The 26,831-nt window shown below is 43.4% G+C and overlaps 1 protein-coding gene across 7 annotated transcripts in view; it reads left to right on the top strand.

Moving 5' to 3' along the window:
• The window catches only part of CAMTA1 (calmodulin binding transcription activator 1), a 1,525,397-nt gene that overhangs the window by 827,565 nt on the left and 671,001 nt on the right, over positions 1-26,831 (top strand). For all 7 annotated transcript variants that reach the window (XM_033922054.1, XM_033922049.1, XM_033922047.1 and 4 more), the window contains one exon: positions 5,990-6,061. In XM_033922054.1, the coding sequence (XP_033777945.1) occupies positions 5,990-6,061 (72 nt within the window). The remainder of the gene's footprint in view (positions 1-5,989; positions 6,062-26,831) is intronic.

Below are 26,831 nucleotides of genomic sequence, written 5' to 3'. Positions count from 1 at the left end.
GAGATGCAAATGTTAAGAGCCTTAGCCAATAGGGAGAGGAGGAGATAGTGGATGCTGTGGATGGGCTATTTGGCCTTTATCTGCCGTCATGTTTCTATGTTTCTGCATGATAATTTTCTCATATTTTGATAGAATCCTTCCACCCACAAACGCACTATTCCTAGTCCAGTCAGCGTAGCAAAAATTTGAGGCCAATAATTATATGCCAGGGCTCTTTCTGGAAGCCTGTACGATGGACTCTGAAATGGCCACCAGATGTCACCCTTAACAAAGACCAAAACCCTCTCCTCTTCCCAGACGTTGTTAAAACTGACTTTGCAGAACCCTCGTAGTGCATAAGGCCCAATTCAGTAATTAAACCAGGGATCTTGAACAGGACCTTTTTTTTTTTGAGGGGGGAGAGGAGGAAGATATCTACAGGAATTACTTTGGCCCCACACATTAAGGGTCCATATTGCCATGGTAGCCCCAGTAGATATTCTGTAGCATCTGACATCACTTCCAACCCTCTGGTTTTTCTTGGCATACAAGTAATATGGAGCCAAGGGTTGCCCACTACAGATATCAGTAGCTGGCGAGTGCTAGGGGGACTTCCTTCCTCCCAGTTCTCATTCCCAGAGGGGGGGGGGTCCTATCTGGCTGATTCACGCCAGACCCCAGAGCCTCCGTCTACCACTAGGGTTGTCCAGAAGAACCTAAGGTTGTAAAAACTGCACAAATTGAAGTTTATTCCATAAATTTGATTGTGCTTGACCAGAAAATATTGTAAAAATAATTTTTTTAAAGCCTATCCTGGATTTGCTCAAAGTCACTGATTACATAAAGTTCTATTTTTCTAAAATGGGCTATTATTTTTTCTTAATGGAGAAAATTTATTGGTGTTATAGCTAAAACTTTTTTGTTTTCACACTCAGCAATGATACGTTGATAAAAATAAATTTTACGCAAAAAGTCTAGTAGTATTTTATTAACTTCCCCCCCAACACACACCTTTTACAAAGCTGCATATATTATCCGAAGTCTGGTTAACTTCCTGGATTTTCAATGCTGGAAGCTGCTTATGCTTCGGCATTAAATATCTGGAATTAGTTCAGCCTGCAGATGTCAGTGAATTGTAAGTCTCTTACCGCTGAATGCTGAATATTACCCCTTTAGGGGTTTGTTTTAGAAAGTTTTTATTTTTTTTGTATGTAAACATAAGAACATAAGAATTGCCGCTGCTGGGTCAGACCAGTGGTCCATCCTGCCCTGCAGTCCCGTTCACGTGGTGGCCCCTAGGTCAAGACCAGTGCTCCAAATGAATCCAGTCTCACCAGTTTAGCATGAACTTGTCCAACTTTGTCTTGAATCCCTGGAGGGTGTTTTCCCCTATAACAGCCTCCGGAAGAGCGTTCCAGTTTTCCACCACTCTCTGGGTGAAGAAGAACTTCCTTATGTATGTACGGAATCTATCCCCTTTTAACTTTAGAGAGTGCCCTCTCGTTCTCTCTACCTTGGAGAGGGTGAACAGTCTGTTTTATCTACTAAGTCTATTCCCTTCAGTACCTTGAATGTTTCGATCATGTCCCTTCTCAATCTCCTCTTTTCAAAGGAGAAGAGGCCCAGTTTATCTGATCTCTCACTGGAGCATTTGCATTGGAGCATTTACCTCACCGACCCATGGTAGAAACCTCTACCGTTTGTAAAAAGAGCCGATATCAACACCATGGAAGCCCAACAACCTGGGTGGTAGATGGTTCCTCAATTGACTTAGTAGAGAAAGAAACATTGTTCACCCTCTTCAAGGTGAAGAGAACGAGAGGGCACTCGCTGAAGTTAGAAGAGAAAAGATTCTGTACAAACGTAAGGAAGTTCTTCTTCACCCAGAGAGTGGTAGAAATCTGGAAAGCTCTTCCGGAGGCTTCCATAGGGGAAAGCACCCTTCAGGGATTCAAGAAAAGGTTGGATAAGTTCCTACTGGAACAGAACATACGCAGGTAAGACTAGACTCAAATAGGGCACTGGTCTTTTACCTAAGGGCTGCCGTGTGAGTGGACTGCTGGGCATGATGGACCACTGGTCTGACCAGCAGCGGCAAATCTTATGTTCTAAGTGAAACCTAGTTTACTTGTAAAGTGCACTAAGGGAATCTGGTATGACGAGGTTGATAACGGATTGGAAAAGACTGCCATTAGAAACAGAACAGGAACGGTTGTGGAGGTCATGATATTAACGATGAAAGAAGTAACTTAAACTATGATTTTGCATAATTGTAAGGAAGAATCCTATTCTGCATGGGAACTGAAGCACAGTTGATGTAACCCATAAGGTCTCTCTCTTAAATCAAAGGAAATTGTGTTGGAGACACGACAGTTGAATTCCAATTTCTTTAATGTGGTAACGTTACAGAGCCAAAGTCTAAGGAGGCCCAACTGTTTTACATAATTGTTTTATAGCCCGTAATGGTGCAAAAGAATATTATTTCCTTCGTGTGCTTTCAATTTTTTTTGAATATTTTTATGAGCCCAGTGAAATGGCTAAAGACCCTTGCATTTGAAGAATTCTTATCAACAGACCTCTTAGGAAATGCATTATCGTGTTTTATTAATTTGAAAGCATAAAAAGTTTGCATTCTTTTCATCTGCTGTTAAGTACCGAGCAGGTTCTGTTGAAAAATGGAGAAGGCGAACGTCAGTTTGCGTGCCGAACAATAACTTTCCATTACAGACCTCTTAATAATGAATGAGGCTGTTGTAAGATGGCCTTAAATTTGTGCTAGACATTATTGTAAGTAAACATTATTTTGGCTCTCTGGAACTGTGGAGAAGCGAACTAATCTATGAACTATGCTTTCCATATTTCGCTGTTCTTTCATCTTGACTTTTTCTTCTTTGAGTCACACTTTGACCACTTTTCTCCTTTCTCAAGTTTTCTCATTCTTTTTCTCTTTTTAACACTTTTCTTTTTACATGTTTATAGATTGTATTTAATTAATGAATTGCTTTTTTTTCCCATCATTTTTCTTCCTTTTTTCTCCACATTGCATATTTGATATTTGGATTGTCACGTCTACAGTATATAGAAGGTTTGTAAATAATAAATGATCCTGTGTAGCGCCTGGAATCTGTACTAGGATTACCAGACCTCTTTGGTACTCTACAGAGAGGAAAAACTCTTCTGTACTATATGTACTTAATCTTCATCGTATTATTCCTGTTCTTAAATATATTTGTAGTCCAAGAGAATAGTTAAGCTCTGGAATGCGTTGCCAGAGGTTGTGGTAAAAGTGGATAGTGTAGCTGGTTTTAAGAAAAGTTTGGACAAATTCCTGGAGGAAAAGTTCATAGTCTGTTATTGACAAAGACAGGGCGGAAGCCACTGTTTGCCCTGTATTTGGTAGCATGGAATGTTGCTACTCTTTGAGATTCTGGAGGGAAAGTCCATAGTCTGTTATTGAAAAAGATATGGGGGAAGCCACTCCTTGCCCTGGATCGGTAGCATGGAATGTTGATACTCCTTGGGTTTTGGCCAGGTATTAGTGACCTGGATTGGTCACCTTGAGAACGGGGTACTGGGCTTGATGGATCATTGGTATGACCCAGTAAGGCTATTCTTTTGTTCTTAAATATTATTAATCTATAAAATTCCTGTTTTGGAAGCAGCTTGGTGATGGCACTGTGGTTTTCTTTTCTTTCAGACTGACCTTGTGAATGTTTATCTTGTACAGGAGAGCCTGCAGCCTAGCTGCTTGGAAAATTACCGATAACCATGTGTTTCTAACAACATACCTGAACTGATTACTGCTCACTCACCCTAATCCTGTTATAGTCAGGGCATGCTAATCATCTCAGCGTAATGCGTACCATTTCATTGCTTTCAAAATTGTTGTGTTTTTCTTTTTTTTTTTTAAATAGTATTTGTGCTAGGAAGAAATGGTCATAATTCTATACAGTAGATTTTAGATCAGGGGTGTCCAACCTTTTGGCTTCCCTGGGCCGCATTGACAGAGGAGGGAGCCGGCAAGAAGGAAAACACTGTCTCGCTCTTGACCGGGGCCACACAAAATATTTCACGGGGCCGCATGTGGCCCTCAGGCTGCAGGTTGGACACCCCTGTTTTAGATAGACATAGAATAATTTCACAGCTTTGGGGGCCATTTTTTTGAATGTGCGGATTTATACAGTAAAGAGGCGTAGCTTTATGTACATCACTAACAAATTCAGGGAGTATTAGCATCATTTTCAAAATTGTAAGTACAAGGCTTTCTAAGGAAATCACCGACTCAGAGCTGCTATAGATGGGAGCTGTGTTCAAAGGTGTCAGGTCAAAAGCGCACCGGGACAAAGGCGCGAGCAGACAATTGAGCGCAGTGCGGAGGCGCGCGCCGAAGAAAATTACTGTTTTTAGGGCTCCGACGGGGAGGGCGTGGGGGGGAACCCCCCCCACTTTACTTAATACAGATCGTGCTGCGTTGTGGGGGCGTTGTGGGGGGCTTGGGGGGGTTGTAACCCCCCACATTTTACTGAAAACTTCACTTTTTCCCTGTTTTTAGGGAAAAAGTTAAGTTTACAACAAAATGTGGGGGGTTACAACCCCCCCAAACCCCCTACAACGCCGGCGTGATTTGTATTAAGTAAACTGGGGGTGCTCCCCAACAAACCCCCCCCCCGTCGGAGCCCCTAAAAACAGTAATTTTCTTCGGCGCGCACCTCCGTCTTGCGCTCAGTTTTCGGCGCGCACCTTTGTCTTCCGCGTTGTTGTCTATGAACTGTGTTCAAATGAAGTCTGGTTTCTGCTACTTGGGCTCAGGCTTGGGTGTTTTTATTGTGTATTGTAAGCTCCTACTGAAAAGTCACTTTGAGCAGCCAAAAAACTTAAGAGACTTGAAGAAAGCACAGGTGTTTATTCAGCATATGCGGACCCCTGAGCCCCAAGCTGGCTTCAGAAGTCCCGAAACCAGGAAGTTACAGAAATATTTATACATTCTTCTGGCTATACAACTGAATTCTAGAAAAAAAACTTTTCACGTGTTACTTTTCTTAACAATCATTGGTCCTAAGCTCACACTAGCAGGTCACTAGCAGGTCACTTATCTAAGCCCTGCAGTCTTTCTGTTGCATGTCGTTTATGCTGAGATAGCCATAAGAAGCTAGAATGCCCAAGCTAACACCCCCAGTGCAGGCAGGCTCGAACATGAGATAAGTTAGGTCTGCAGCGAAACATAATTCAGCATTTTATTAAAGAGAAAACTTAGTTCAACACTTAGGAAAACCAGTCCCAGACTCCTTCACTACTAATGACTGAGGAGTTAATTCAGAGCGGTTTACATGAGCTTCTGTAAAGATGTTACAATACAGAGTTAGCATTTTCTGAGATGAACATTCTTTCAGCCTTCCAGCTGCACTTACGCATGTTCACGTCGCTGAGCACATATTTATTTATTTATAGATTTTTAAAAAATATTTAAATTATCTGAATTCTCTTGGGAGACTACAGAATTCATGCCAGCTGCATCTAGGCATCTTACTTTGGTGCAGAGTGATAGAATCAACGCTTAGGGCTCCTTTTGCTAAGGTGTGTTAGGGCCTTAACGCGCAGAATAGCGCACGCTAGACCATAACGCCAGCACTGAGCTGGCGTTATTCTAGAAGCATTGGTAATTTTGTGCGTGCACTAAAAATGCTAGCGCACCTTAGTAAAAGAAGCTCTTACATTTTTTTATCCATTGAGGGCTCCTTTTCTGAAGGCGCGCTGGCGGTTTAACGCACGTAAAAGCGCTTGCTAATTTGCCGGCTGCGCTAGCTGCTACCGCCTCCTCTTGAGCAGGCGGTAGTTTTCCGGCTAGTGTGTGGGGGGTTAGCGCATGATTAAATGTCGCGCGCGCGCTAAAGCCGCTTCGGAAAAGGAGCCCTTAATTTTGGGTTTCAGTGGGGCGGAAGTCTGAGAGATTGGTGCAAGCTGGAATGCCTTTTCCTCTGTTTAATCAGGACTTTCGGTTTTGTCTCCCTAGTGTCTGTATGGCTGTTACGTCCATTCCTCCATCATCCCCACGTTCCACAGGAGATGTTACTGGCTTCTCCAGGTAAGGCAACAGATGGAATTTATTTAATTTAATAGCTGCTTATGTTGAGCAATCTGGATTTTATGGGGCTTGGAACGACTATACGAGACCCGTTGCTCGTTTCGTTTTGGCTTTTTAAAAAAATTTGCAAGTGATGCTCAGGTGGTGTCGGCTTCGTGGCATTTTTTTTTCTGCCGAGCCGGGAGTTGGTGTGTCCTGTGACTATCAGTGTTAAATGAATGGCATTGCCACAAACGGGAACTGATGTGCAGAGATTTCCTTTTGCGTGTTGAAAGGTTCTCCTCGATTGTGTTGTTGCGGTGGCGAATGTTTGGGCAAGCACCGTTCCAATAATAGACAATGAAGCCAACAGAGAGCCAGATGGAGCAGGTTTTGGGCAGCAGAAAGCACAAAGTTGGCTGGTTTAGGCACATTTGATATCAGCATGTCTTTTTGCCCAAGGATTTAATATCCTGCGACATCCAGCCAGAGCAAAAATTCCATAGGAGAAAACCAAAAAAAAAATCTTACAAAATGAAGGTGAGCAAAACGTAGGAACTTTTTGCCCGATCACAAATAATATATATGTCACTGATAGAGAAAAGTCTCACGCTGATCTTTGCGCTACTATTTTGCCTGCGCAATAAGTTTCCCATAGAATTTTCTTCCATTTTGTAAAGCCTCAAAATATTAATTTCCTGGGAAAAGAGGCCATATTTCAAAAGAGTACAATAAAGCGAACAATTTAGACCTTCTTCTGCCCAAAACATGCAAGCTCCAAGGTCTGAGGCTCAGGCACGCCAACATTTCTTGTAACAGATAAAGAATTCAATGTCTCCGTGTAATTTTTAAAATCGATATGGGCTGGATATTTGGTCTTCTGTCCTCTTTATTAAATAGCGAATATAATGCGAGACACATGGACCTCAGTAAGAGAAAACTCGCTTTGTATTTCTGACCGAGGCTTGCAAATCCAGTTGTTTCTACTCAGTGGCGCCCCTCTCGCGCCCTCGTCTCTGACCTCCCTGCCACTAATTTGGCACGAGCAGCGATGAATGTGCTGCCCGCGTTGGCTTCGGAGCGCTCTCTGTCATCACGTCCTCCCGGAAGTGATGTCAGAGAACACGCCAAAGCCAACACGGGCGGCACATTGGTCGCTGCTCGTGCTGAGGTTAAAAAGGTACAGGGAAGGGACGTGTGCGCGCAGCAGGGGGAGGTGTGGGAAGGGGGGGGCGGAGAGGTGGAAGGGTGCTGACGTCCCCTTACTCCGCCACTGTTTCTACTCGATAGATCACTTGTCAGCTCTGATGCACTTTTAAATGGGCTATTTTAACGGGGCACTTACAGTTTGTTGAGTTGGGTGCTCATAAGAGCAATTGTATTATGTCTGCATCACCGATGTATCATATAGTTAAAAATATATATAATCCAGGTACAGCAGTGAACTTCCAAAGTGACGGAGATATGGCCTTCCTTCCTCTTTTCTACTTTCTCCTGTTGATGTGAGAATAGTCTCTCTGCGTGCGAAAACTTAAGTTGCATTATGGAAGTATTTGTGGTTGGCACTATTTCTCCTGGAGAAAGATTTGGGGTGGTTTTTTTCTCATGCAGAAATCTGGGTAGCTTTATCCCCCCCCCCCCTCCCCTTGTGAAGATTTGGGTAGTGACGTTCCTGTAATATTCCCTACATGGGTTCATTTGGTGCATACCGCGGCAGTACTGGAGCTCATTCCTGAACTAGGGTATGCAGAGTATTACGTCAATCTATCGGATGTGCTGCTCGTACTTGAATTGCATCGGAGAGCTTCCTTCTAGAGCCTCCTCGAGGGCCGCAATCCAGTCGGGTTTTCAGGATTTCCCCAATGAATACGCATGAGATCTATTTGCATGCACTGCTTTCATTGTATGCTAATAGATCTCATGCATTTTCATTGGGGAAATCCTGAAAACCCGACTGGATTGCGGCCCTCGAGGAGGGACTTTGACCCCCCTGCTCTAGAGTTTATAGAGTGTTTTACGTATAGACAAAATAGTAGGGTGTGCTAGGGAATTACTTTGAAATCAAGCCAATACCATTGTGACTATTTCTGTCCCTTCCTGCCGCATTTTTTTCGTTATCTGACTACACTTCATGGTACTTGAGCAACTCTCCAGATGATGCATAGAGTATATCACCTGATACCAATACTTGTATCATGCTGCTCTTGTGTTTTCCTCCTTAACCCCTGTCTCCCCATGTGAAAGCTTGAGTTGCATTATCACACCATTGCCTTGGGGGTGGGGTATTCTACAAAGATGACATCAATATTCCCTGTTTGTTAGTAATTTAAGTGCGAGCATTTACATCAGCTGGTGCAAGTGGTTCAGCCTAGTAAGTGTTCAACCTAAATCAGTGGTCTCAAACTCACGGCCCGCCAGGTACTATTTTGAGGCCCTCGGTATGTTTATCTTAATCACAAAACTAAAATAAAACAGTTTCTTGATCATATGTCTCTTTAGCTATAAATTACAATATTATTATTAAGACAGCCAAAAGGAAAGATTTATCAACTATAAAGAGTTTTTATCTCATGCAAAATTGTCATTTCTTTAATAAGACATTAACTATTTTTTCTGAGGCCCTCCAAGTACCTACAGATCCCAAAATGTGGCCCTGCAAAGGGTTTGAATTTGAGACCACTGGCCTAAATCATACATATATATTTGCTCCTTTGAAAGTAGTGCCAATTCCCTTTATAGAGAAGGCTCCAAATAGGTTCCGCTGTGTCGCCTAAAAATAGGGGCTCCTTTTTAGACTTGGCCTCCACATGCGAGTTCAATCTATTGAACGTGTCAACTAAGTAAAGGCTTTCTGGAAATTAAGAGGTAGAAAAAAGGTCAACAGTGAAATGTGTTCTTTGAAAGATGGTAGTTTTGCAGGCTGTACTTTTTTTTTTTTTTCTTTTCTATTTTGATCTTAGCCAAATGGTTTATTTTTATTTTTTTTTCTGGCTGCCTCAGTCTATGAATTGAACAATGATGGATGTCAATAACGCCTATTGCATCATTCCGCTGTCAGCCTTGTTTGTCAACAGGGATGTCATTTAACTACATCACAAGCTGCTCTTCCGTGAAAAATACCGTTCATCCTTATCATTTATTCACACATTTGTATTAATGTGTTTTATTATGATTATCTAGAAAGCTGTTCTTGGGGACTCAAGCAGTGCATATGTTAAAATGAAGGAAGAATATACAGCGGAGCTGAGCTCTGATCTTCCATGAAATGGAAATATATATTGTGGGATTTTTTTCATAGTCATATCGTATATGTTATATGGTGAGTTCTGCTGATAAGAACTGTAACAAATATAGGAGCTTCTTTGAAATGAACCGGCGCATGCATATAAGAGCATTCAAATTATGAGAAAATGTACATAATATATTATTTTTAGGCCTGTCTAATATAATATCGTATAACTAGATTTTTAGCCCGTTACATTAACGGGTGCTAGCAGCCCTTCTTCCTTACTTTTTTCTCCCCCCTGTCCAGCAATACCCCCCTTCCCTGCTCCCCCTGTTCAACAGTAGCCCTACTCCATTAGTTTTACCTCCCCCCCTGTCCAGGAGCACCCCTTCACTGCTCCCCCTGTCCAGCAGTAGCCATTATCCCTTCCTTTTACCTTTCTCCCTGTCCAACAGTACCATTTGTTCCAAATACCAGCGGTCTCTCCCTATCATCGGGCCCTCTCCTCCTCTTCCCGTTGCCGGAGTGCCTGTAGCGGCGCCTTAAGTGGAGCTATCTCCAACGCTCACACTCTCTCCCTGTCCTCCTGCTCCAGGGTGCTTGATTTCCACCCCCCCCCTCCAGAAACGGATGTTAGAGTTGATTGCGCGACTGCATGCGGCGGTCCTTCGCTTCCTGGTTTGTTTGTTTTTTTTGTGTAAGCCAGCTTCCAACAGCCGCTGAAACCGCCATGTGCGCTGCGTGCTGCAAACAGCCGCATGCACCGCAAATTGCGCGACTGCGTGCAGCGTGCAGCGGCCCTTCGCTTCATGGGGGGTTTTTGGTGTAAGCCGGCTTCCAACCACCGCGCACCGCAAACAACCGCACGTGCCACAAATAGAATAGAGCCACAGAGGCACACATCACGGTGGTAGGGATCACAGCATTGTAAGTGCGCATGCGCGCTTAGGGTTTTATTATAGAGGATTAGTACATTGCAGAAAACACTTGAGTGGCAGTTCTATAAACTGATGCCATAAATTAGATGCTAAAAATGCCACACTTGGTGACAATTGCATATGTAAGCGCCTATAAGCTGTTGTAGCTCAGAAGGTGCAATGATCTTTTTATCAGCTTTTAAGTAGGTCAAAACCATTATTTTCTAGGTGTGATTTTCATAATGTAATTCAAAATTTGGATTACTGGAATGTGTTATATTAGAGCAGACATGTCAAACTCTGGCCCGATGAAATTTGACCCGCCAGACAATTTCCGATTTTCCCTAAAGCTGGCCCGCCAGTACAAGCGCCGTATCATTTGTAGATTAACGCCGCATCATCTGTAGGTTTACGCGGCCTGCTTAGGATCGTTGGTCGGCAGTAGCGATCCTAGCAGACTGCCGTAGCCTCTGCTGCACGCTCCCTCTGGCGCTGTCCCGTACATCAGAGGAGGGGCGGGACCGCGCCAGAGGGGAACGTGCAGCTGAGAATACGGTGGCCTGCTAGGATCGCTACCGCCGACCAGCGATCCTCTGCAAGGCTGCGTGAACCTACAGATGATGCGGCATGAACCTGCAGTTGAGGAAAGGCATTTTGGGGCTGGTATTCGTAGGAAGTTATCATTTAGTCAAGCAAAAATCAAAACAAAATTAGATATAAATATTCAATATAAAAGCGTTAGAGGTATCATTTTAAATAAACTTGACATATTTCATGTACTCCCACCATTAGTTGAGCACAAGTTTTTTCATCATTTACCCAAAGTAAGTGAATAATTATGCAATCTAAGCGCGCATGCGCACTCCCACCTGCGTGCTCCTGTTTTCCGTGAGCTGTAGGGACCTGCAGAGATGCGGCAGAAGAAATCAGAGCATGGGAAGGCCGCAAAGCAGCGTCTTTAGTGTGATGCGGCCGCTGCTGGAGCCAGGAGGTTTGACGGTCGTCTCGCGGTGGGAGGGTCAGTGGGGTTGGCTGCACGGTGGCGATAGTGGCGGGGGGAGAGGGTTCTACTGCACAGGGGGATGGCTGGCAGGCAGGTTGGCTTTGGAGGGTGCCTGAGGGACAAAGTATGGAAGGCAGTGAGGGGGAGCAGGGAAGAGGTGCTGCTGGACCAGGAGAGCAGGGAAGAGGTGCTGCTGGGCTAGAGGAGCAGGGAAGAGGTGCTGCTGGACCGGGGGAGCAAGGAAGAGGGACAGGGGAGCTGGGAAGAGGTGCTGCTGGACAGAGGGAACAGGGAAGAGGGACCGAGGAGCAGGGAAGAGGTGCTACTAGACCGGGGGAGCAGGGAAGAGGGACAGGGGGAGCACGGAAGAGGTGCTGCTGCACAGAGAAGTGGGTTAGGTGAGGGAAATGCTGATGCTGCTGCACAGGAAAATGGAGGGGGAGGGTATGCTTCTGCTGCTACTGCACAGGGAAGTGGAGTGTGGAGGGAAATGCTGCTGGTGAGCTATCCACCATATTGTTTCCAATTGGAAAGACAATTCTAGGCTTAATTTTTACGAATGGTGGAATCACCTTTGTGTCATCAGAAAGTCTGAGGAAATAATAACATTCAAACAAAATAACATAGCCAGATTCACAAAAATTTGGGCCCCTCTTGATGAATATGTAAGGACTCATGTAAATCCCAATTAACTTTACTTTGTAGATTAACTATACTATGGGCTCCTTTTACAAAGCTGCGTTAGCGGTTTAACACGCGTAATAGCGCGAGCTAATTTGCCGGCCGCGCTAGCCGCTACCACCTCCTCTTGAGCAGGTGGTAGTTTTTTGGCTAGCACAGAGGTTAGAGCGCTCTACAAATGAGCATGTGCTAAAAACCCTAGCGCAGCTTCGTAAAAGGAGCCCTATGATTTGCATATTATTATGTATATATTGGTATCTGCAGCTCATTGTTTTGCTTTATTCTTATATTTTTCTATTTGGAAAATTTCAATAAAAAAAAAAAAGTTTAAAAACAAAACAAAACAAAAAACCTTCTGATTGTCCAGTCTGATATTTACCACATTAGACTTCTTCAAATCACAGGGTTAGGCAGCACTGTGATACGCTGTTGTGTTGTAGGGCATTAGCAACACAAAATTGTGTTTGAGGCACTCTAAAGCAGTGGTCTGAAAGTCAAACCCTTTGCAGGGCCACATTTTGGGTTTGTAGGTATTTGGAGGGCCTCAGAAAAAATAGTTAATGTCTTATTACAGAAATGACAATTTTGCATGAGGTAAAACTCTTTCTAGTTTATAAATCTTTCATTTTGGCTAAGTCTTAATAATAATATTGTCATTTATAGCTAAAGAGACATATGATCAAGAAACTGTTTTATTTTACTTTTGTGATTATGATAAACATACCGATGGCCTCAAAATAGTACCTGGTGGGGCCACATGTGACCCCTGGACTGCGAGTGTGAGACCACTGTTCTATAAGTATGATATTATAATGTTTATGTATGTACAAATTATATTATGTTCAATGTTTGTTATAGATGGGATAGAAATTTTATAAATAAATAGGTCTTGTTAACACCAATCAATGGTGTAGTATCAGAGGTGAGGGGGCGTCATCTTGCTCAGGGCGCCGGCACCCCTCCTCCTCTGTGCCCCTCCCTTCCTCCTCCTTCCCCTGCCGCCCACCCATTCCCATCCCCCACATCTTTTTAACTCCGGCACGAGTAGCCAACTTGCTGCCCGCGTCGGATTCGGCGCTCTCTCTGACATCACTTCTGGGACCCGCGCCTAAGAAGTGACATCAAAGAGAGTGCCGAAGCTGACGCAGGCAGTAAGTTGGTGGCTGCTTACGCCAAAGTTAAAAAGGTACGGGGAAGGGCGCGCGCAGCAGGGGGAGGGAGGGCGCCATCGCCCCTGAGGGCCGGTCACCCTCACTACACCACTGACACCAATTATTGGTATTTAGTGCCAATTAATTATGTTATGCATACAATTGGCCCTGTTCTATAATTGCATGCCCAACTTTGGGTGCAACTTTTATAGAATTTGGGAGTAAGGGACTTAAGCGCACATTTTATAGAAAAGCACCTGGGCCCTTATGCAATTAACTGAGAATGACCTTTTCTAGGACTAAACTAAACTAAACCTTAAGTTTGTCTACCGCATCATCTCCATAAAGATAGAGCTCGGAACGGTTTACAGGTAATTCAATAAATGAGGGAAGGACATCATAAGAAATTAGATGTTATGAAGAGGAGAGCTAGTTTTACATTTTAAATAGATAGCTTTACGTTTTGGAGAAAAGCCAGGTTTTCAGATACTTTCAGAATAATTGGAATGAGCCTAGGTTCCGCAGCGGGGCAGGGAAGTTGTTCCAAAGCTCAGTGAATTTGAAGAAAAGGGATTTCCCTAATTTACCTGCATACATGACGTCTTTTAACGAGGGGAAAGATAGTTTGAGTATGTGGGCGGATTTGGTAGTGTCAGGTCTCGAAGAATTCCAGGATAGTGGGATTAGGGGAGGAAGAATGCCATGTAGGATTTTGAATATTAGGCAGGTACATTTAAAGTGAATCCTAGAAATCACCGGAAGCCAGTGAAGTTATGACAGAAGTGGGGAAACATGATCGAATTTGCTTTCTGCGAAGATCAACCTAGCCGCAGTGTTCTGGATCCGCTGAAGTCTTTGAAGATTTTTCTTGGTTAGACTTAGATAGATGGAATTACAATAGTCCAGTCTGGAAAGAATGATTGATTGGACAAGGACAGCAAAATGTTGTTGGCGGAAGCAGGATCTCACTTTCCTCAACATGTTGTGGACATTATGGTGGACTTTCCTGGCTTCCTTAAGTAGACTGTTATACTGTGTAATTCAATCTATCTCGGTTGGATTTTGAAAGGGATTTCATTTTCTCTGCTATATGCTATATTGTAGAAGCAATGTGATTTTCATTGCTTTTTGACACGTTTGTGTTTGCTGTCTCACTAATCCTATACTGCAAGTGAGGAGCAAGGCACTGAAATTTCTTAATAAAGGTCAGATTGAAGAAGAGGGTGTTAGTGGCCATAGGTGATGGTGTCCTCATTTCTACGGGTCTTACAAATTGTCTAGCAACAGCCGAAAATGAGTTGACTCCTACCATTGTACATTCATGTCTAGGGCTGTCGGTCATGTTGACATGGTGACCTCATAGCTCTATTCTTGGAGATCAGCTGGTCAATATTCAAAATACCACACAGTTCTATTCTGTTCACTGGCTGCCTCTATTCCTCGGTAAGGGAGGGTGGGGGTTGTCAGGATTGGCTGACGTTGCCGCTTCGGTCCTGGAGGAAGGGGAGTTGTCAGGATTGTCTGCCATTGCCGCTTTGGTCCTAGAGGGAGGGGTGTTGTCAGGACAGCTGCCGCTGCTGTTTCAGGGGCTGTAGGGAGGGGAGGTTGTCTGAGGAGCGTGGGAAACTTTTTTTTTTTTGGGGGGGAGCAGCAATTTTTTTGCCAGTTAATTGAATGCTGGTTAGCTAAAATGTTCCTTTAAATGACTAGAATGTATATGCATTCTTCACACCAAAAGCTAGGTGGCTCCTTGCAGAGTTACCCACAAAATAGAAACAAACCAATATGATCAATTTGTTACCTGTTCTTCAGGAAAACACTTCAGACCCAGTTGCACTTAGAATTCTCTCTTGGTAGAATAGCAGAGAGCAGTCCTTTCTAAATTAATGAAGAAACAGGGAGCGTGATCGTTTTATGTGAGGCTCTAGAGAATAAAGACAAATGAACATTGTACTAGAATTTGAGACGTAGATAAGACTGAAAAAGGAAATTAGCCAGCCTTCAACTTGACATCTCAGACATGCCAAATAATGAAAGCTATTCTCAGTCGGAGGTTAAAAGGGTACATATATTGCTGTAATCCCACAAAATGCAATCAGTATGGATTAAGTTGAAAAAACGCCCATTCAACCTCGTCAGCTCCTTGATGGAGAAATAGACAAGCCGGGTAATAACAATGCATAAGATTTCTTTTTTTTTTATTTTTTTTTTTTTTGGGGGGGGGCTTTCCAATGATTTCTGATAAAGCTCCAGGCAGGCAGGCTTCTGCTTCAGCTGTAGAAGCTGCAGGGTTCCAAGATAGGTGCCAGTGCCAGGCTGAGAAATGCAGGAAAAAACGGAGGTCTCTGAAACGCCAAAGCCAAACAAATGAGAACAAGCAAGAATAGCAAAATGTCTCTCAGGCAGACTCATTTTAAACCTTTCTTATTAAAGATCAGAGGCACATTAAGCCAGCATCATGCTGAGCCAGTAAGAAATAAAATAAAAAGAATGATTTCATGCAACTATCTCTTGCTCTATGCATGGAAGAAGCATTAAACTCTTTTAGGAACATTTGACATAATGAATAGGCGGAAAACCCGGGGAACCCCACTGGCAAGTCCTGTGTTTCCTGGCTACCCACCCCTAGGCAGCTGGATCTGTAGGACTACCACAGTGAATCTGCTTTTTTTTTTTTTTCTGTTTCGTAGTGATATGTGTTTTTAATTACTGTGTAAACCATCTTGAATGGTGTGAGCCAGGAAAGATGATATAAATATTTTATAAATAAATAAAATCTGCATACACTGGAGTCCAAGCGTATGAAAATCCGTCTCGGGAGGGAAGGAATGATCTAACGGTTAGAACAGCGGGCGGAGAACTAGGGAAGCCAGGTTTTAATCGCACTGCTGCCTCGCGCGATCTCCGGCGATAAAGCTAATTCTTAAGACCGATAAACATATAGGGGCAATTTTTATAAAGGGCGCCCCAAAAATAGATGCCAAGGTGGAGTGCACTAAAGCCCCGATTCTATATATGGCACCTAAAAAAAAAATCACCTCCAACTAATGTGGCACGAAGCGCGATTCTATAAAAGGTAGGCGCTCTGTATAGGGCGACGCTTAGCGCCCTCTTGAGGTTTACAGGCACTGTATTTATGTCAGGATTTTCTTAGCTTAAATGTATGCATCTAAATTAGGTGATCAATGGCGCCTAACTCCAAAAGACGTCCACAATCCCCCCCAAAAACCACACCTACTTTTAGGCAGGTGCTTTGGACAAGATACCTAACCAAGTTAAGTACCCAGCTACCAATTCCAATTAACATCAATTATGTGGTAAGTGCCAATTATTGACACCAATTAAGCCTATTAAGTTAATAGGCACCATGTCATCTACTATCCTTCTCTCTTAGGGATCCTATGTTGGTGGGGGTACCAGCACCCCTCCTCCACTCTGCCCCGCCTCTTCCCACTCTTCCCCCTTGCCATGCGTGCGCACCCTTCCTTTCCACCTTACCTTTAATTGTTCACCACCGCCGCGAGCAACAACTTCCACGCGCTCTTCGTGACCGCGTCGTCTCTCCCACTGACATCACTTCCGAGCGCCACGCACAGGAAGTGATGTCAGAGGGAGAGCCGACGGGGATGGTGAACAACTAGAGGTACGGGGGAAAGAGACAAGGGTGGGGAAGGGATGCCACAGGCCTGGATGCCTCTCAAGCTCGCTCCGCCACTGTTAGTAGGGATTATCCCATTTCTTATTCGATGTTTGCTGTATTTGATGATGTCGATGGTTGGGTGGGGCTTTTCTATGCAAGATAATTTTCTTGATAAAGGAGAAAATTAAAGGACGTCGTCAGAACATAAGAATTGCCGCTGCTTGGTCAGACCGGTGGTCCATCCTCTTCGGTAAATACAGACGCAAAAAATGTGTTCAGTTTGTCGGCGATTGCTTTGTCCTCCTTTAGCACTCCCTTTATTCCACGCTCATCCAACGGTCCCACCGCTTCCTTCGCGTGTCGTTTCCCCTTAATGTATCGAAAGAACGGCTTGAAGTTTTTTGCCTCCTTGGCTATTTTTTCCTCGTAGTCTCTTTTGGCCCCTTTCACCGCCTTGTGGCACCTGTGTTGATGTTGTTTGTGCTTATTCCAGTTTTTGTCCGTTCTTGACCTTTTCCATTCCTTAAACAAAAGTTTCTTGTCTCTGATTGCTTCCTTCACCTCTACAGTGAGCCACGCTGGTTCTTTGTTCTTTTTCCTCTTGGATCCTTTGTTGCTACGCGGTATATGTAGATTTTGTGCCTCAGTGACTGTGTCTTTAAAAAGGGACCAAGTTTGCTCTAGCGTTTTTACAGTGCTTATCCTCTTCTTAATCTTCTTCCCCACCATGAGTCTCATCCCTTCATAATTTCCCTTTTGGAAGTTCAGCGCCGTGGCCGTCGTTCTGGACCTAGGCGCCTGGGCCAATCAGGCCTTAGACTTAGTGGGGATGGGCGGACCCGCTATGCCTTAGACCTGATTGGTCCAGGCTTCTAGAGCCTGGGCCAATCAGGCCTTAGGCTTCAGCGGGATGGGCCGGGAAGGGGCGGGCCTGCCTCATTTCGACGAGGCGGGCCTGCCGGCTGGACGGGTAAGACCTGTCTGGCCAAAAGAAAAGGTTAGTTTGGTGGGGTGGAGTTTTGGGGGCTGTTAGCGCAAGGGGGGAGGGTGCGGAGGGGGTGCGTCTTCTGGCAGGAGGGATTGGGCCCATCCAGTCTGTCCATCTGCAGCATCCACTGTCTCCTCCGCTCCCTATTGGCTAAGGCTGTTTATACCTGCATTGTGATGTCATAGAGCTTTATGGTTATAGAAACATAGGAACATGATGGTAGATAAAGGCTAAATGGCCCATCCAGTCTGCCCATCTGCAAAATTCACCATCTCCTCCTCTCCCTATTGGCTAAGGCTCTTTACACCTGCATTGTGATGTCATAGAGCAGAGGTAGGGAACTCCGGTCCTCGAGAGCCGTATTCCAGTCGGGTTTTCAGGATTTCCCCAATGAATGTGCATGAGATCTATTTGCACGCACTGCTTTCAATGCATATTCATTGGGGAAATCCTGAAAACCCGATTGGAATACGGCTCTCGAGGACCGGAGTTCCCTACCCCTGTCATAGAGCTTTATGGTTATAGAAATATAGGAACATGATGGCAGATAAGGGCCAAATGGCCCACCCAGTCTGCCGATCCACAGTAACCATTATCTCTTTCTCTCTCTAAGAGATCCCACACAGTCTCTGTCTCCATCACCTCTACCGGGAGACTGTTCCACGCATCTACCACCCTTTCAGTAAAAAAGTATTTCCTTAGATTACTCCTGAGCCTATCACCTCCTAACTTCATAGATACATAGAAACAGTTTCTGACCTCATGGCTGCCAGACGACTAAAGTCCGAGTGCTGCACTGTGCAACGCACGAGTACATAAGTTTCAAGTTTAATAATTGTTTTGATTAATCGCTTAATCATATTTCAAAGCGATGAACAAATTAAAATTACAATTTCTGGGAAACAATACATGACAGAACAATACATAATAACATTCAAAATTAAAAAAATTACCATTACAAACTTATATACACAAGGAAGGGGGGGGGGAGATGAAATACAAAATCATTATAGAAAAGTAGAACAAAAAAGGAAAAATTCAAAATGAGTAACAAAAAAAAAAACAGTATAATATAGTACAATAAAATAATATGTTGCATTGTGCTATCTCTGTTCCGGTTATCGCATAATTTAACAATTGCCTTTAATTTTTGATTCGCCTTCATATAACCATTAGAAGGCAAAAATGGTGTTTGTTTAGAGTCAACTTTCATGTGTACCCTGAGGGCTCCATGACAGCAGATTCAACACAGAAAAAGTGAGTGACATTCGACAAAGCACAACCCACGGCATCTTCTACCTGGGCCCTAGGAACAGATTTATAATTTAAAATCCACCACCAGTCAAATGTTTGTATGTTAAGACTGTGTTCATTTTTTCATTCAGGGGAACCTCCTTGCTGTGCGAGTGCCACACGGGTGCGAGTGCAGACTTTGGATCTCCTCTCCTTGCTAGCAACAAGCAGGTTCACAAAATCCCAACTAGAGAATGACACGGTGACAAAATTCATTACCGTTCCCGTCCCCGCGGATAACTGCGGGAAACCATCTTCATGTCATTCTTTAAGGAGAGAGGGAAGAATCAGAGTATGAATGGCCACAACCACTGACCCGCAAGCTTTGCTTTGAAGAATGCTGGTGTAGAAGGACCGAGGCTGAAACAGACACTACAGAATGACAGTCTCTGGTATCCAGAGCAGATATTGTGATGTCATAATGCCTCATTCCACCAGTGCCTAAGAGCCAATCACATCAGTGATGTCACAATGGCTTCATTATCCTTGGCTCCCATAAGAATCAGAGTATGAATGGCCACAACCACTGACCCGCAAGCTTTGCTTTGAAGAATGCTGGTGTAGAAGGACTGAGGTTGAAACAGACACTACAGAATGACAGTCTCTGGTATCCAGAGCAGATATTGTGATGTCATAATGCCTCATTCCACCAGTGCCTAAGAGCCAATCACATCAGTGATGTCACAATGGCTTCATTATCCTTGGCTCACATAAGAATCAGAGTATGAATGGCCACAACCACTGACCCAAAAGCTTTGCTTTGAAGAATGCTGGTGTAGAAGGACTGAGGTTGAAACAGACACTACAGAATGACAGTCTCTGGTATCCAGAGCAGATATTGTGATGTCATAATGCCTCATTCCACCAGTGCCTAAGAGCCAATCACATCAGTGATGTCACAATGGCTTCATTATCCTTGGCTCCCATAAGAATCAGAGTATGAATGGCCACAACCACTGACCCGCAAGCTTTGCTTTGAAGAATGCTGGTGTAGAAGGATTGAGATTGAAATAGACACTAGAAAATGACATGGGATTATTTCCTGCGGTTATCCGCGGGGACGGGAACGGTGATGAATTTTGTCACCGTGTCATTCTCTAATCCCAACTCCAATAACCTCCTTCTGAAATTTCCGTCATCTCATTGCTGTGTCTAGCAGAGTAAAAGAGACAAATGTCATTAAATGTTTAATTGCGTGCGTTTTCATACGGGATGGAGATCATCATTCCACATTTAAGGCAGTAGCTCTTCAAAACTTTTAAATGCTTTTCATTTTCCTAATTACAATGATGCAATCACATGAAGTGTTTAGAAAAATTAATAGAGTGACATTTATTGAAATCACAGTAGGCCCTGAACTTATCTGTTATACACAAACGATCACGTTATGGAAATCCGAGCAAGAAAGAGAAACAATTTGCCTTGCTAACAAAAAAAAAAAATAACAACTTGAGAGAAAGGATTCCACTCAAAAATTAAACAATAAAACAAATTTTTAAAAGGAACATTTTTGGATGGATCTCACCCCACATGCTCGCAGCAGATTATTGAACATTTGCAGCTAAATATTTTAATTTTTCTTTATGTGTTCAATATTGTTTGATTGGGGGGGGGGGGGATATATCTGGTGCATATGTGAAAGAAAACTGTTGTATTTTGTTTGGCATATTATATTGCACTTTTTCATTCAATAAATACATTTACACATACATTTTTAAATGGCAAGTCCTCAGTGTGACCTGTTTAAGTCAAGTAACCGCAAAGTTTTTAACTTGTGCATGAGCGCAAGGCTCAATGCAGCACGCCATCATAGGTTCTTCCATGTTTGAAAATCAATAAAGATTTAAACTTTGATAATGCAATACAATTGGTAAATCATAAATACTGCATGGAACGCACTAATAACTATACAATTATTACATTAAACAGTCATTTACCCCCTTCCTCATCTTAATTATTAATGCAATAATACATATGATGTGATTTCAATATTATAATTAAATATTTTAACTCCTCAACGTACATTTCCCTCCCTAGATGTGTAAAGAAATCTAATGAAAAGGGAAGAAACATGGTCCTTACTGTAATGCAACAAAAGTCGCCATCATAGGTTCTTCCTTGTTTTTAGGGGCTCCGACAGAGGTTTTGTTGGGGACCCCCCCCACACTTTACTTAATACAGATCGCGGTGGCGTTGTGGAGGGTTTGGGGGGTTGTAACCGCCCTCATTATACTGGAAACTTCACTGTTGCCCTGTTTTTTAGTGAAGTTTTCAGTAAAATGTGGGGGGTTACAACCCCCCAAACCCCCCACAACGCCCCCACAACGCGGTGCGATCTGTATAAAGTAAAGTGGGGGGGTTCCCCCACACACACCACCCGTTGGAGCCCTTTAAAACAGTCATTTTCTTCGGTGCGCGCCTCCACGTTGCGCTCAGTTGTCTGTGCGCGCCTTTGTCCCGGCACGCTTTTGACCTGACACCGAATATTCAGTGCTGGCCAGCTAAGTTTAGCAGACAAATCAGACTGCTGTTAACTAAACCAGCAAGCACTAAGGGCTCCTTTTACGAAAGCGCGTTAGGGCCTTAACGCATGGAATAGCGCGTGCTAGCCGCTACGCCTCCTCTTGAGCAGGCGGTAGGTTTTTGGCTAGCGTGCGCTAATCTGGTGTGCGCGCTAAAGACGCTAGCGCACTTTCGTAAAAGGAGCCCTAAATATTTGCTTATCTGGTTAAGTTACAGCTGACTCAGAAAAACCTTGAATATTCAATAACAGTCACTGGAAACGGCCCAGGTTGAGTGTTGGGGTCAACCAGCTTAAAATTGCTCAAAACGACATTGCAGTTTTTCTAAACTCAAATTACACTTTGAGTGCCATTTTAGAAAGGACGTACAAATTGGACAAGTTCTGCTAGTATTTCGGAACAAAATCTTTTACTTTTTTATGGGCCAGTGACACTTAACCAGGCAGTACTGCTGAATATCAATGGTTGGGCGGCCTTAATCAATTGAAAGGGTAGGAGCTCTCCTGCTTGCTTAATTGCTTTGACTATTAGGCCCTGTAGATGTAGATGCTTCGATTCAAGCTGAAGGGCTGGCTGGTAATGTTTGCCTTTGTGCAGATGATACCGAATCTGTAGTAGGGTAAACACCCCTGATGGTGTTTCTAACATAAGAAAGGACCTAGCAAAACTTGGAGAATGGTCTGGAATTTGGCAGTTAACATTTCGTGCTAAAGAATGCAAGGCCATGCATTTGGGCTGCAAAACCTGAGGGAACAGAATAGTTTAGAGCAGGGGTGCCCAATAGGTCGATCGCGATCGACCGGTAGATCGCCAAGGCAAAGTGAGTCAATCGCGGAGCCCATCCCGGGCTCCGTGATAGACTCACTTTGCCTTGGCGATCTACCGGGCTGATCAGCCTTCTTCTCCCTGACGTCAATTCTGCCATCGGAGAGGAACTTCAGGCCAGCCAATCGCTGCCTGGCTGGGCCGGAACTTCCTCTCCGACGGCAGAATTGACGTCGGGGAGAGGAATGCTGGTCGGCCCGACGCAGGGAGAGCTTGGGGCAGCGGCGGCTTTGGGGCCTGTTCCCCGATGCCGGCAGCAGTGGCTTGGAGGAGGGCATGAAGAAAGAAAGAAAGAAAGGGGGCAGGCAGGGAGACAGAAGGAAAGAAGGGAAACAGAAAAAAGGAAAGGGGTCATGAAGAGAGAAAAAAAGAAAGGGGTCATGAAGAGAGAAAAAAAGAAAGAGAGGCAAGATGAAAGAAAGGGCAGGGAGAGAGGAAGAAAAAGTTGGGGGAGGGAATGAGGTCTGGAGGAGAGGAAGCATACAGGCTGAAAGTAGGGAAGAAAGATTGGATGCACAGTCAGAAGAAGAAAGTGCAACCAGAGACTCATGAAATCACCAGACAACAAAGGTAGGAAAAATGGTTTTATTTTAAATTTAGTGATCAAAATGTGTCTGAATTTATATATGCTGTCTATATTTTGTACTATGGTCCCCTTTTACTAAACCGCAATACCGGTTTTTAGCGCAGGGAGACTATGAGCGTCGAGAGAAGCGCTGGGCATTCAGCGCAGGTCCCTGCGCTAAAAACAGCTATTGTGGTTTAGTAAAAAGGGAGGGGTATATTTGTTTATTTATATAGGGTTATTACTGAGGTGACAGTGCATAGAGTCATCTGCCTTGACCTCTTTGGAAAAACCCCAGAATAGGAATGATAATTAACATTTTCTCTGCCTATGGTGTGCTTTGTGGTTTTTTTTATTTTATTTTATTGTTGGTAGATCATTTTGACTTGGTCATTTTAAAAGTAGCTCACAAGCCCAAAAAGTGTGGGCACCCCTGGTTTAGAGAGTAACAAACTTTTGTGCACGAAAGAGGAGCGGGACTTGGGTGTGATCATATGTGATCATCTTAAGGTGGCCAAACAAGCAGAAAAGGCAATGGCGAAATCTAGAAGGATGCTTGGGTGAAGAAGTCCCTGTATAAGATGCTGGTGAGATCTCATTTAGAATATTTTGTATAGTTCTGGAGACCACACCTTCAAACAAGCAGAAAAGGCAATGGCGAAATCTAGAAGGATGCTTGGGTGAAGAAGTCCCTGTATAAGATGCTGGTGAGATCTCATTTAGAATATTTTGTATAGTTCTGGAGACCACACCTTCAAACAAGCAGAAAAGGCAATGGCGAAATCTAGAAGGATGCTTGGGTGAAGAAGTCCCTGTATAAGATGCTGGTGAGATCTCATTTAGAATATTTTGTATAGTTCTGGAGACCACACCTTCAAACAAGCAGAAAAGGCAATGGCGAAATCTAGAAAGATGCTTGGGTGAAGAAGTCCCTGTATAAGATGCTAGTGAGATCTCATTTAGAATATTTTGTATAGTTCTGGAGACCACACCTTCAAACAAGCAGAAAAGGCAATGGCGAAATCTAGAAGGATGCTTGGGTGAAGAAGTCCCTGTATAAGATGCTAGTGAGATCTCATTTAGAATATTTTGTATAGTTCTGGAGACCACACCTTCAAACAAGCAGAAAAGGCAATGGCGAAATCTAGAAGGATGCTTGGGTGAAGAAGTCCCTGTATAAGATGCTGGTGAGATCTCATTTAGAATATTTTGTATAGTTCTGGAGACCACACCTTCAAACAAGCAGAAAAGGCAATGGCGAAATCTAGAAGGATGCTTGGGTGAAGAAGTCCCTGTATAAGATGCTGGTGAGATCTCATTTAGAATATTTTGTATAGTTCTGGAGACCACACCTTCAAACAAGCAGAAAAGGCAATGGCGAAATCTAGAAGGATGCTTGGGTGAAGAAGTCCCTGTATAAGATGCTGGTGAGATCTCATTTAGAATATTTTGTATAGTTCTGGAGACCACACCTTCAAACAAGCAGAAAAGGCAATGGCAAAATCTAGAAGGATGCTTGGGTGAAGAAGTCCCTGTATAAGATGCTAGTGAGATCTCATTTAGAATATTTTGTATAGTTCTGGAGACCACACCTTCAAACAAGCAGAAAAGGCAATGGTGAAATCTAGAAGGATGCTTGGGTGAAGAAGTCCCTGTATAAGATGCTAGTGAGATCTCATTTAGAATATTTTGTATAGTTCTGGAGACCACACCTTCAAACAAGCAGAAAAGGCAATGGCAAAATCTAGAAGGATGCTTGGGTGAAGAAGTCCCTGTATAAGATGCTAGTGAGATCTCATTTAGAATATTTTGTATAGTTCTGGAGACCACACCTTCAAACAAGCAGAAAAGGCAATGGCAAAATCTAGAAGGATGCTTGGGTGAAGATGTCCCTGTATAAGATGCTAGTGAGATCTCATTTAGAATATTTTGTATAGTTCTGGAGACCACACCTTCAAACAAGCAGAAAAGGCAATGGCGAAATCTAGAAGGATGCTTGGGTGAAGAAGTCCCTGTATAAGATGCTGATGAGATCTCATTTAGAATATTTTGTATAGTTCTGGAGACCACACCTTCAAAAAGATATACTGTAGATAGAACAGTTTTAAACTACTAAATAATGCAATTGGAAAACCCCTAAGGATGTCATTTTTGAACTTTCACAGTTTTGATGTATGTTGTAAAGTTCATTTTAGACATTAATGTTAATGTAAGGATTTAATGTACATAATTCATAGGTTAATTGTACATTAAATCAATTTGGCACACAAATTTTTTAAAAAACATGCTAGCTAATAACCCAAATCTTTCTACATTTATTGAAGTTCAAAGGGGATTTTCTCAATTATTTAAAACCCAACAGAACTTACAGGCCCACAAGGATAAGAACAGATTTTCTAAGTTGCTTCTGCCCAGCCCCCGCATCTTTGTGGTATGTATAAAAATCCCGGTGGGGCAAAACAATTAATTTTGCCCAGGTATTTGCTAAAACCTTTTGAAATTGTTCCTTATTTTGTCTATGGTAAAATGGTAAGTGTCCCCTAATTAGCCTTTTGGCCATTATGGATTTTATTTTTGATTTAGGTACAAGGTCAATAAAGTGAGCAGAGCAAATGACTCAACCTCACCCAACTGAGAAACCATCTCTGCATAATTAAAACAAATCGTGTGCCTTTACAATCGAAAGGCACAATTACTGTAGATTAGGTCCCTGATACTAATTAACCCCCAAAGTAATGGAAAATTAAAATCTTACTGGATTTATGGCAGTGTTAATGACCTTTTAAGCTTTGGATCTCTCTGTCTCGCTGCTGTTATTGCCCTCGCTCAACCAAAAACAGCAAATCTGCCTCCATTGTCCCAAAGTCCCTAAAATGAAAATGGTAATGTTAGTGTTCAACTATCAACTTTTCAGATCTTATTTTTGCTAGATTTTATTTTTTTTGTAGCTCATTCCTAATAGATATTATTTCTTATATTCTTATATTTGGTTGAGGAAAAATATGTCCATTTTGTAACCGGATAAAGTCCAAAAAGGGGCCTCTTTTCGGCTTGTTTTAAAAAGGCTATCAAGAAAGTTCAAATAAGGGGCATGAATATAGACAAATGACTTCACATAAACACCTCAAAGTATACTCCCAAAATTACACTTTCTATAACAAGATCCTTTAAGAACATAAGAAGTTGCCTCCACTGGGTCAGACCAGAGGTCCATCATGCCCAGCGGTCCGCTCCCGCGGCGGCCCATCAGGTCCACGTCCTGTGATGTGGTTTCTGACTACTCCTGTAACCTACCTCCCCCTCTATCTGTACCCCTCAATCCCTTTTTCTTTTAGGAACCTATCTAGACCCTCCTTGAACCCCTGTAGCGTCCTCTGGCTTATCACAGCCTCCGGGAGCGCGTTCCATGTGTCCACCACCCTCTGAGTGAAAAAGAACTTCCTAGCATTTGTTCTAAACCTGTCCTTTTTCAATTTCTCCGAGTGCCCCCTTGTACTTGTGGCTCCCCACAGCCTGAAGAATTTGTCCCTGTCTACCTTCTCTATGCCCTTCATGATTTTGAAGGTTTCTATCATGTCTCCTCTAAGTCTCCGCTTTTCCAGGGAGAACAGCCCCAGCATTTCCAATCTGTTAGCGTATGAGAAGTTTTCCATACCTTTTATCAGTTTTGTCGCTCTTCTCTGGACTCCCTCAAGTACCGCCATGTCCTTTTTGAGGTACGGTGACCAGTACTGGACACAGTACTCCAGATGCGGGCGCACCATTGCCCTATACAGCGGCAAAATGACTTCCTTCGTCCTGGTCGTGATACCCTTTTTGATGATACCCAACATTCTGTTCGCTTTCTTTGAGGCTGTCACACACTGTGCTGATGCTTTCAATGTTGCGTCCACCATCACCCCCAGGTCTCTTTCAAGGTTGCTCACCCCCAGCAATGATCCCCCCATTTTATAGTTGAACATCGGGTTCTTTTTCCCTAC

Source organism: Geotrypetes seraphini, chromosome 15 (assembly GCF_902459505.1).
Source record: "Geotrypetes seraphini chromosome 15, aGeoSer1.1, whole genome shotgun sequence".
Taxonomy (NCBI): Eukaryota; Metazoa; Chordata; class Amphibia; order Gymnophiona; family Dermophiidae; genus Geotrypetes; species Geotrypetes seraphini.
This window is presented reverse-complemented; position numbering and strand designations above follow the sequence as displayed.